This window comes from Cornus florida, unplaced genomic scaffold (genome assembly GCF_030987335.1).
Source record: "Cornus florida cultivar Cherokee Brave unplaced genomic scaffold, ASM3098733v1 CherokeeBrave_3.0.0_Hap2_Chr02, whole genome shotgun sequence".
Classification (NCBI taxonomy): Eukaryota; Viridiplantae; Streptophyta; class Magnoliopsida; order Cornales; family Cornaceae; genus Cornus; species Cornus florida.
The window spans coordinates 77,222,888-77,235,235 of record NW_026775572.1 but is presented as its reverse complement, the minus strand read 5'-3'; the positions used below and the strand labels follow the sequence as shown (position 1 = coordinate 77,235,235).

Here is a 12,348-nt window from a genome sequence, read left to right as displayed (position 1 = left end):
GTAGTTATGTCATCTGTATACTTTATCTTTTGTAACCTCTAAACATATCATGAATGAGATGACAAAAACATTGACTTTATCTGTGCATGGGTGGTAATAACCAGCTTCACATTTATCTACTTTGCAGTGTCTGGCGCTCGGCTCATAATGCCAGCTGCCACTTACTTTTTGTTTTTGAGCAAGTGTTTGGCGTTCGGCTCATGGTGCCAGCTGCCACTTACTTTGCTTAAGTGTCTGGCGCTCGGTTAGAATGCCACTTGCCACTTGGCTTTTTATTTCTTAGCAAGCTTTTTATCTCTTAGCAAGTGTTTGGCGTTTGGCTCATAGTGCCAGCTGCCACTTACTTTGCTTAAGTGTCTGGCGCTCGGCTAGAATGCCACTTGCCACTTGGCTTTTTATTTCTTAGCAAGCTTTTTATCTCTTAGCAAGTGTTTGGTGTTTGGCTCATAGTGCCAGCTGCCACTTACTTTGCTTAAGTGCCTGGCACTCGGCTAGAATGCCACTTGCCACTTGGCTTTTTATAAGTGCCTGGCGTTCGGCTCATAGTGCCAGCTGCCACTTACTTTGCTATTTTTACTTGATCAATCTCTTAAAGAGGAATATTACTTTTATAAATCTCAGAAACTTGTACATTCGCCTGTATTCAATTGAAAATGAACAAAATTCAACATTGAAACTCTTAACTTTTTATTGATAATACATCTTCAGAGACGTAGCATTCCAAGGCTTGTTAACCAGCCTTCCGGCCATGGTCTCTAGGGTATATGCCCCCTTTCCTATGACTTCTGCAATTCTGTATGGACCTTCCCATGGTGGCATCATCTTTTTGACTATCCCCACCTTCTTTTTCATAACCAGATCACCTGGTGTAAAGTCTCTGTGCTTTACCTTTTTGTTATGGCTATTCGCAAGCGTCTACTGGTAAGATACGAGCCTTACTGCCGCTGCATCTCTCTTTTCCTCCAGCATATCGAGGTTAAAACTTAACATACTGTCGTTATGCTCTCGGCTCCATGCCAAGCTCCGAACAGTCGGAACCAAGTATTCGACCGGTATAACTGCTTCAGTACCATACGCCATGGCGAATGGACTTTCTCCGGTCGGTCGCCTTGGGGTCATTCTGTAAGCCCATAGGACGTTCGGCAGTTCATCTAACTATTTTCCTTTCTTCTCTTCAAGCTTCTTCTTGATACAAGCAAAGATTGTTCTATTCGTGATTTCCGCTTGTCCATTGGCCTGGGGGTGACTTACTGCCGCCAGGTTTTGATTAATTCCATATTCCTCCAACAGCTCTCTTACTTGCTTGCTGTCAAGGTTTGTCCCATTATCCATGACGATTGACCTCGGAACACCAAACCGGCAAATAATATTACTCCAAATGAACCGTCTCACATGAGTCTGAGTTACGCTCAGGTACGGCTCTGCTTCCACCCACTTAGTAAAGTAATCTATAGCCAGCAGCACATACTTGTTATGAGCTCTTGCAGTTGGCAGAGGACCAACCACATCCATCCCCCATTATGCAAAAGGCCATGGTGTGGCCATTACGTGCAAGTCCTCAGGTGGTTGGTGAATCAGTGGTCCGAACCTTTGGCACTTATCGCACCTTCTGGACAATTCTTCCGCATCTCGCGACATGTTCGGCCAGAAGTACCCTTGCGTCATTACTTTGTGCGCTAAAGACCTTCCCCCTAAATGGTTTGCACATACACCTTCATGAATAGCTCGCAGCACCTGCCGAACCTCTGTGGGAGTGATGCACTCCAAGTACGGCCCAGAAAAGACCTTCTGTATAACTGGTCATGCACTATGGCGTACTTTGCAACATTCGATTTGATTTTCCTAGCCTCATCTCTTTGCTCAAGCAAAGTACCATCCATGATATAAGTTATGATCGGATCAATCCAACTTGGCTCATATGGAATAACATTCACTTGCCAAGGATCTGGACCCGAAGGTTCTGCAAAAAATGGATGGCTGGTTTAATATTCCTACTAGAATCACCCTGGCCAATGTTTCTCCAGAACCCGAGGCACTACACGCTAGCCAGTCGGCATCTTCATTATGCTCCTCGGTATTTGGATGAATTCAATTTTTTCGAAGTTTTTGGCCTCACGCATAACAGCAGAATGATAGGCCTCCATTGTTTCATCTTTGGTTTCATACTCGCCATTCACCTGCCGAACAACTAACTGCGAGTCACTAAAGACAGTCAAATTCCTGACCTTCAACTCTTTAGCAAGCTTAAGTCCTGCCAGCAGTGTTTCATACTCTGCTTCATTGTTGGTGGCTCTAAATTCAAGCTGGAGCGCTTGACTTAAGGACGTACCTTCTGGTGTCTGCAGTTTGATCCCAATGCCTGCCCCCATCTAATTTGAGGATCCATCGACGAAGAGTCTCCACAAGCAACCTCGAAGGTCTTCCTCCATGTCTTCTGAATCACATTCTAGTAAAAAATCTGCCACTGCTTACCCTTTGACTGCCGTTCTGGGTTCATATGTTATGTCAAATGAGCTTAACTCTATGGCCCACTTCGTCATTCTTCCTGAGAGGTCTGGCTTGTGCAGGATTATTCTGATAGGGAAGGTGGTTAGAACGATAATAGGATGGGATTCAAAGTAATGCCTGAGCTTTCTTTTCGCATGCACTAGCAAGAGTATCACTCGCTCGGCCTTTGAATAACGTCGTTCGGCCTCAGTCATCGTTTTGCTAACATAGAACACTGAATATTGCTTCCCTTCTGGACAACGGATCAGAACGCCACTTGTCGCGATGCTGGATACCTCGAGGTATAAAAATCATTTTTCTCCTGGTTCTGGAGCTGACAGGACCGGAAGTTTCTGCATATATTCCTTCAAACCAGTTAATGCTAGGCGCTGTTCATCCCCCCAAACTTGTCTGCCATGGCTTCGTGTTGTGTCAAAAAATGGTTTGCAACGATCTGACAATTTTGAAATGAATCAGCTCAATGTTGCGATCCGTCCCGTAAGTGTTTGCACTTCTTTGACTGTTGTCGGCTCGGCATTCTTAGTCAGAGCTTCTGCTTGGGCTGGGCTAGCTTCTATGCCTCTATAATTAACCACGTGTCCCAAGAATTGACCAGAACTCACGCCGAATGAGCACTTGGTTGGATTGAGCTTCATTCCGTAGTGCCTCAACACATCAAATACGTCTTATAGATGTTTCAGATGGTCAACTTTCTTCTTACTTTTTACTACCATGTCATCAATGTAAGCTTCCACGGTCTTCCCTATTTGTCCTTTTAAAATTTTGCTAATAAGACTTTGTAGCAATAGGTCCCGCGTTCGGTAACGAAAGAAGTTTTCTCTTCATCAACAGGGTCCATGGGGATCTGATTATAACCTGAATAAGCATCTAAAAAGGTTAAACGCTCATATCCAGTAGTAGCATCCACCATTTGATCAATTTTCGGCAGCAGAAAGCTATCCTTGGGACAGGCTTTGTTCAAATTGGTGAAATCAATGCACACCCGCCATTTCCCATTCTTCTTCTGCACAACAACAACATTTGACAACCAGTCAGGATAATACACTTCTCTTATAAATCCCGCATCAAGTAGCCTGTCAACCTCCTCGGCTATGATCTGGTTATGCTCTGGAGCAAACCTTCGCTGCTTCTGCTTTACAGGTCTTGCATTGGAATTTACGTTCAAGGAGTGACAGGATACGGAAGGATCGATTCCAGGCATGTCTAGGTGGCTCCACGCAAATACATCGGCGTTCTGAGACAAGAAATCAACTAACTCAAGTTGCTCTGCCATAGCAAGTCGTTCCCCCACTCTGGTTGTTCGTTCTAGTCGGAACTGATCGATCTGTACATCAACCAGGGGTTCTTCGGTCAAGTCCACTAGCTCCTCCTCCCTATTCTGCTTGGGGGGAGGTTCCTGTAATTGCTATCTCGGGCTTGCCGAACGGATGGGTGCTTTCCCTTTTCCAGCATACTTCAACGTTACTGAATAACATTCCTTAGCTGCAACCTGGTCCCCATGAATGTTGATTACCTTGGCTCCGTCTGGCCCCAGGCATCTCATTACTTGATGCAAAGTGGAAGGAACACCTTGAACTCTGTGGATTCACCCTCTGCCCATCAGAAGGTTGTAAGAGGGATGAATTTCGACAACCACAAAGGTCTCCATCAAAACCCTCTCTGCAGCATGTACTGTTACCTCCACCGTACCGATGGGCTCCACTCGTTTTCCATCAAACCCTAGTAGAGGATTCCCGATAGATTTGAGCCGGTCCGGCTTGATTTCGAGCCGATCAAATGTATCCCTCGGCATGACGTTCGCACTACTTCCAGGATCAATCAGAACTCTACGTACCAAACATTCGGCCACTATCAAACTAACGACCAACGGGTCCTCATGAGGGATCTGAACACGCAATAGATCTGTTCTATCAAACTTTATCTGTGTTGATGCGTTCTGTTGGTGCAGAGTGTTTACACTGCCTACCCTTCTCTTCATCCGTGCCTGGCGAAGGCGTGTTCGAAGCAGTTCATCTGACTCCTCAGTAGGCTCAGGCCGACCGTGAATCGCATTGATTATTCGGACTGGTTGCGTATTGTGAGAGTTCGACTTCTGATTCCTCTTCACGTGCTCCATTGGTCGGTTCTGTTCCACCGCCGGGCCTTGAATATAACTTGCGAACTCCCCTCTGGCTATCAGCATCTCTACCTGTCTCCTTAAGTTCCTGCATTCGTTAGTCTGATGGCCAAAGTCAGAATGAAATGCACAATGCTTAGACTGATCCCTCTGTTCGAGGGGTTGTCTGATTGTTAAAGGTGGTCGGAACTTATCTTTATTTTCTTGGTACAGCCTTGCTAAGGTAACTTTCAATGGAAACCAGCTCTTCCTCTCTGAGCCTCTTCTCAGATTTCCACGAGGAACGCTGTGACTGAACCTGCTTTTGTCTGATCTTTGCTTTGGTTTTGTCCTCTGTTGATATGACGGATGTCTTCCGAGCGTTTGCTGCCTCTTCTTCTTGCAAGCGCACAAATCCATCAGCTCTTTTATTAAGTTCATCCATAGTCTTCAGCGTGTTCACTACCAAGCTTGTGTGGAATGGAGTGCCACGAGTCATGGCCAGTATAAATGCTTGAACCGCCATAGAAGGGTGACATTCAATCACCATACTCTTGGTAAAGCTTGGAGACGCTCATCCTCATGCTGCTTCATTGTGAATAGGCTTGAAATGTCCTTTGCTGGACGCTTATTTCCATAATATTGGCTTATGAACCGATCACATAAGCTTCGGAAACTATCCACTGAGCCCCTCGGCAGGTTCTTGAACCAATTGAGCACTGGTCCAGCTAGACTTGTAGGGAAGCACTTGCACATCAAGGAATCATTCTCAGTGTTCAGAGCCATTTTCAACTGGATGTGATACACATGATCAATCGGATCGGTCGTTCCGTCGAACAGAATGAAAACGGGCATGGAAAATTTCCTCGGACTCGGAGCATTCAGAATTTCATTAGTGAACAGTGAGTCAACCATTCGAGCTGCTGAACGGAGGGCTTCATTTTCCCTCTGGAACCCCGCGGTTGCTCTCTAATCTACAGATCTCCTTTCTGACCCGCGATAGTCGAACGTCGCCATGGAAGGCCGATAAGTCGGATCAAATGATCTGTCCTCAACGAACTCTCTGTACCATGGAGGTATAGCTTTGTGACGATCAAACTCCATTGCTTCACCTCGGCTGAGCGTTTGTTAATGTGGATCAAAAGTCATGGCTTCGTTTCGACTGATCTGTTCACGTCGTGGATCCACATGAGTTGATCCTTCACGATCATCAATACGACGGGGATTTGGCGGCAAATCGTTTGGCCGGACTTCCTCGCGGTGAAGATCTGTCTGATTGTTCCCTACCTCCTCGTCGTGATGTGCCGCATCGGTATGTGCAACTTGTTCTCCCGCCAGGAGCGGTCGCGGAATCACCGGGACTTCTTGACGCTGCATTTCAGTCCTTAAATCTGCATTCTCTCTTCTGAGATCTTCGATCATGCTCATCAACTCATCAAGCTTCATCTGCTGGAAATTCTCTACCGTATTGGAGTTCTCACCCCCAGTCATCATTCCAGAACGGAACAAAGGCATGAATCGTAAATTCTACTTTAGATTGGAGTCTCGCTAACGCGAATCACGGCAGATCTGAACTCAAATTTTACAAGTTTTGCTTTCCCTTCGATAGATCAGAGTTTTTCCAGCGTCTGAGCTTGCCGGATTGAGTCGCGATGGAGTGGATCACGGCTGCGTAAACCTAACGCCAATCTCTCAGAATCAATCAAGAATCCAGAATCTCTCAAAAGCCAACCGCAATTTCTTAGATCCGGACTAAACTGCTACAAATTAAGCTTCGTCATCATCAATCAATCGGAATCAACATAACGTTGATCAAACAAGAATCAACCTTCAACGCTTCCCACAGATGGCGTCAATTGAAGATGCAAGAACTTCCTTCACCTTTCTCTCTCTAGAATTCTTACACTTCAACAAAATAAAAACTCAAAAAGCCCCTCCTTCTCTCTACTCGTATGGTCTATTTATAGACCATTACAAATATTCTAACCAACTTATTACATAGGGCTCTTATTCTAGGGCCTTCTTCCTTTTGGGCCTGACTTCATTATGTGAGCCTTAGACGTTGGGCCTAACTCTCAGTGTTGCGTTATGGGCTAAGTTCAACTGTTCAGTCCGATCCTTCTTTCGTGGGTGTTGGGCTCATTACGCTACCCTTTTTGCTTGGGCTCGGACCTACCATTCAACCTGATGCTTTACTCGCGGGTCGGGTCTGGTCTGGTCCAATCCATCTTTGATATCCTCAATATATATATATATATATATATATATGTATATATATATTTACAGGATGATTGCGACGAAGGTTCTCGTCATATGATAGAATGCTAATAGCACAATTGTAAATTCATGCCTGACTCACCAATTAGGGTTTTATACATGCACATACATGTATGTATGTATACATATCATTTAATGCATATAAATAGATTTCAAAAACAGAAAATTGTATACTTAGTGAAAGAAGCAACTTGGATCGATCAATCGAACCATAGATTTTCCCTTACTACGTGTGCTTGATCAATCGAACCCTTAATTGGAACAATCAAAGCTTGCGAGATACTTTTTCGTATTCAATTCAAACTCTTTAAACCCTAATTGTTCTGAAACAAAAGCCTATATAAACACTCTTAGGGCTCAAAGAAAATATAGAAGAGTGTAGAAATATACATATCAAGAGAGTAAATATACCATCCAGAGCAATTTTTATTTCATCACCCAAGCATATAGATGGCAAGTGAGATCTTAGGGTGTTGATCTATTCACGTGCTTTAAAGAACATCTTTACCAACAAATCACCCAAGTAAAAACAAATAAGATTGGACAACTTAGCCAAGAAGATAAATCACATGAAAAGTGGATCACATTAGGAACGAATGCATTGACAGACAGCAGCAGAGTTGGAGGTAGAACGTTTGGTGAGTTTGAATTAGTGGTAACTTCAGTGATTCTATGCATTTTATAATTTGAGTCTGAGACCTATGGTTGTAATGCATTTTCTTCATAGTGGATCCAATTTTCCTTGCCTAAGTTCTTGCAGTTTTTCTCTATGGTTTTCCTCGTAAACCAATGTGTTTTGATATGTCGTTCTCGTTGTCGTAGTCATCCTTGCCTTACTATAAGATCCTATATTTTTATTCCAACATTTGTTGGAGCAGTGGAAGAGCGCGAAACACAAAGATCCAGAGAAAGCCAACAAAGCAATCACACACAAACACAAGATATACATGGTTCAGCCAAAATCGACCTACATCCATGGATGAGAAGACATTCCACTATGATTCGTAAAGATATTACAATAATAGAGTACCAACATTACGTACATGTCTTTTCACCATGTACCACTCCACGAGCCTATCTCCTCGCTACCAATGTCATTAGTGTTTTTCTTACTCTACCAACCTGCATACTACCTCACCCATCAACTCCCTCATGAGACTACATATCTCTCAATCTCATAAGGCTCAACCCACAACATATGTACCTATTTATAGAGTTACAAACATAATTCCTTATTGGACAAGGATTACAATTCCTTAGAGGCCAAGACTTGCCAAATAAGAAATTGTAATCCTTGTCCAACAAGGAATTGGGTTTGAAACACTATAAATAGAATCCTAATTAGAATAGGAATTTAAGACACAATTTCCAACAATCTCCACCTTGGCTCAAATTCCATCCAGCCAATCATCGCTTTCCATGGCATTGATCATGACAATTCTTTTGCAGCTTCAATCTTGATGATACTCCTGCAAATCTCCGACTGTCCACATTATACATTGCTCGATCAGTCAAACCTCCAAGGCTCCACCTTGACTACTCGAACTCCATGCCATGTAACCAAGCCGATTGACTCCACCTACAACTGAAGCTCATCGCAGCACATGTTGAGACTTCTTATGTTCTTTTGGATCTCCTTCACCTTTGGCTCTGATACCAGTTTGTTATGACAAACGAAACGAACCCAAGTTGAATCAAGAATTACGACAAAAAAGTAAACACACCAGACAAAGAATACAAAGATTTGTACGTGGTTCGGCAACAGCCTACGTCTACAGTCGGGATCTGGCGAAAGTTTTCACTACGTGTAAAATCGGAGATTACAAGATTTCAGCACCTCACTCTGTTTCTGTACGAATTCCAAAGTCTCTCTCCCTCAATCTCTTAATTTAAGACACAATTTCCAACAATCTCCACCTTAGCTCAAATTCCATCGAGCCAATCATTGCTTTCCATGGCATTGATCAGGACAATTCTTTTGCAGCTTCAATCTTGATGATACTCCTGTAGATCTCCAATTGCCCACATTATACGTTGTTCGATCAGTCAAACCTCCAAAGCTCCACATTGACCACTCGAGCTCCATGCCATGTAACTAAGCCGATTGATTCCACCTACAATTGAAGCATGTTGCATTAGCACATGTTGAGACTTCTTGTGTTTTCTGGATCTCCTTCACCTTTGGCTTTGATACCAATTTGTTGGGAAGCGGAAGCGCGTGAAACACAAAGATCCAGAGAAAGCCAACAAAGCAATCACTCAATCTCTTAATTTAAGGCACAATTTCCAACAATCTCCACTTTGGCTCAAATTCCATCCAACCAATCATCGCTTTCCATGGCATTGATCAGGACAATTCTTTTATAGCTTCAATCTTGATAATACTCCTATAAATCTCCGATTGTCCACATTATACGTTGCTCGATCAGTCAAACCTCCAAGGCTCCACATTGACCACTAGAGCTCCATGCCATGTAACTAAGCCGATTGATTCCACCAACAATTGAAGCCTGTTGCATTAGCACATGTTGAGACTTCTTGTGTTTTCTAGATCTCCTTCACCTTTGGCTCTGATACCAATTTGTTGGAGTAGCGGACGAAACACAAAGATCCAAAGAAAGTCAACAAAGCAATCACACACAAACACAAGATATACATGGTTCAGCCAAAACCGGCCTACATCTATGGATGAGAAGAGATTCCACTATGATTCGTAGAGATATTGCAACAATAGAGTACCAACACTACGTACATGTCTTTTCACCATGTACCACTCCACGAGCCTATCTCCTCGCTACTAGTTTCATTGGTGTTTTTCCTATTCTACCAACCTGCATACTACCTCTACTCATCAACTCCCTCGTGAGACTATATCTCTCTCAATCTTATAAGTCTCAACCCACAACATATGTACCTATTTATAGAGTTACAAACATAATTCCTTGTTGGACAAGGATTACAATTCCTTATAGGCCAAGACTTGCCAAATAAGAAATTACCTAATAGAATACAACTCTAAAATTGAATCCTAGTTAGAATAGGAATTTAAAACACAATTTCCAACAATATTCTATGATTTTATTATGCCTTTTAATCGTGCTTAGTGATCTTTAATCATGTTAGTGACCTTTAATCATGACTTTTAAATACTTACTGATTTTTAATCATTATTATTTTTTTTAATCATACTTAGTGTGATAATTGGCTTTAATGATGGGGTTATGGAATAAAAGAGAATTGGAGGGGTTGTTTGTTAATTTTACAACTTTGGGGGCAATGTGTCTTTACCATGTAAAAGCTGTAAACATTTGAGTGAGTCATCTCCTACATGTGTATTGACTGCCAGCATAACTCACACACACAACACCTGGGCATATAGGTGTCCGTGTACATTAGATACAATGCTAAGACTTCCTTTAGAGGGATGGAAACTTAGGCAATGGACCATTTTACAATACTATATTTTATGGATAGTTGTATCCTAAGGTTTAAGGAAGGGAAACAGACATAACAAAGTCAGGAGCTGTAGAAGAGACTTCACAGATCATTAAACATGTAGGGAAGTCTCCTATTCTAAGTTCTATATAGAAATTAACTGATTTAATTGTTTATTTCTTGTCCTAATTACTTGTTTAAGCATGATTAGTATTTACTTTGTTGTTTCATGTTAAAATTGAGCTATTTAATTGTATGAATTGAGTTGATACTTGCTTTAATTGTTCATTTATTTAAATTCTGAGATGAGACATGTTATGTGTGTATTTGGTTATAATTCAAATGCTATTTGAATATATGGTTCTGAGAATTATTATCATGACAGAATTATTGCAGTATCTATGCGTTTGTTGATGTGACTTGAAATGATAATTGATATGAAAAACAGTATTGTATCTTGAGTTGACAAGTACTGTAACTGAAAGGGTATTTTGAGTTGTGGTATTGGGAATTGGTTTGGGAGATTGTACATATTGGGGTAGTGATTTTCGTACGAGGGACACAGTCCCAGGGTTAAAGGGTCCCTAAAAGGAATTGAAGACTTACACTTGTCAAAAAAAAAAAAAAAAAAAGGAAATGAAGACTTACTCGAGGGGCACGGTCCCAGGGTTAAAGGGTCCCTGAAAGGTTTTGAAGGCTAATGAGTAGTCCATGGTGACGCTGAAATTTCATATTATTCGCTCTATCTTTAGTTACGTGAAGAGGAGTTCTTGCTCCTCTTCCGATGACTTAGTTAATCTTTTGGACTCTTTGGGTCCTTAGATCCCGGTTCTGCTTTTGTATAAGGGACGCGTTCCCCTTTTGAGCGTTTTTTAAATCGATTATTACTTATCAAAAAGAAAGATGTAATTTTGATACACCAAATTCAAATGGCAATAAACGTGGAATCACAAAAGATGATTTTTATCTGAGTCATAAAAAATGATAATAAGAACCAAATAAACACGCAGGACTTATAGTAGCTGAAAACACAACTAATGCTTATAATGACTCAATTGCATTAGCAAGCTTAATTCTCTGTCATCTCTAAATGCTCCTAAAAATATCCAAGATGATTATGATCTAATAGTTATCCCAGTTTGGATTGAACTAAATTAGTAATGCTTATAACATTTAACCAGCATGAACAACTAAATAATTATTGACTTTCATACCTATACCGACATAAACGATTAATACAATTTATGGAATGAATTCAAAAAGAAATATTCTAACAAAAATTAGTAATGCTTGTGACATTTATTCAGCATGAACAACTGAAAATCAAACGATTAATAAAATTTATGGAAAGAATTAAAAAAAGAGACTCACGGGCAGATCGGAGAGAGAATCGGAAGCGGGATCGAAGTGGGCGAGGAGTAAAGCGTTGGGGATGCCGCTGCGGCCTTCACCACCGCCTCCAGCAAAAACCAGGTAGTTCTCGGCAGCAGTCGACGGCGGCGATCCGTCGGCGGAAGGTTGATCGCCGTCGTCGTCTTGCGTTGGGTTTGAGTCGGATCTGATGCTCTTGCGTGGGACCCACGAAGCCCCATAGAGAGGAACCCCGTACTTCTTGCAGCTCGGAGGGTCCGGATTTCTGCTACTCTTTCCCATCTCTGCCTCTCTATTCGATCTGAATCTGATATATTGTGGAGCGTTTTAGAGTGAAAAGGTTGTAGACTTGCAGTAATTTTTTTTTTTTTTTGATAAGTTAGACTTGCAGTAATATTATAGTACAAAAGACATTCGGAATTTCATTTCTGATGACACGGTTTTAGTTTAGGAAAATAATATTTTTGACCACCTTAATATCCCGACTTAAAACCGAATTACATAAAAATATGACATGGTTATTATCATTATTACTTTTGTTTATTTCCATAAAATACTTCATTTCCCGTTCCTTATCTTTTCAGTTTTCTATAACCCATTTCCTTATCTTTTCAGTTTTCCATAGCCATATCATCTTCTTTTTCTTTTTCACATAAGTTTCA

General features: G+C 41.7%; 1 protein-coding gene across 1 annotated transcript in view; it reads right to left on the bottom strand.

Moving 5' to 3' along the window:
* The window catches only part of LOC132295345 (SEC12-like protein 2), a 38,507-nt gene extending 26,494 nt beyond the window's left edge, over nucleotides 1-12,013 (bottom strand). The window contains exon 1 of the mRNA XM_059793571.1: nucleotides 11,687-12,013. Within this exon, the coding sequence (XP_059649554.1) occupies nucleotides 11,687-11,968 (282 nt within the window). The 5' untranslated portion in view covers nucleotides 11,969-12,013. The remainder of the gene's footprint in view (nucleotides 1-11,686) is intronic.
* Nucleotides 12,014-12,348: the final 335 nt, after the last annotated feature.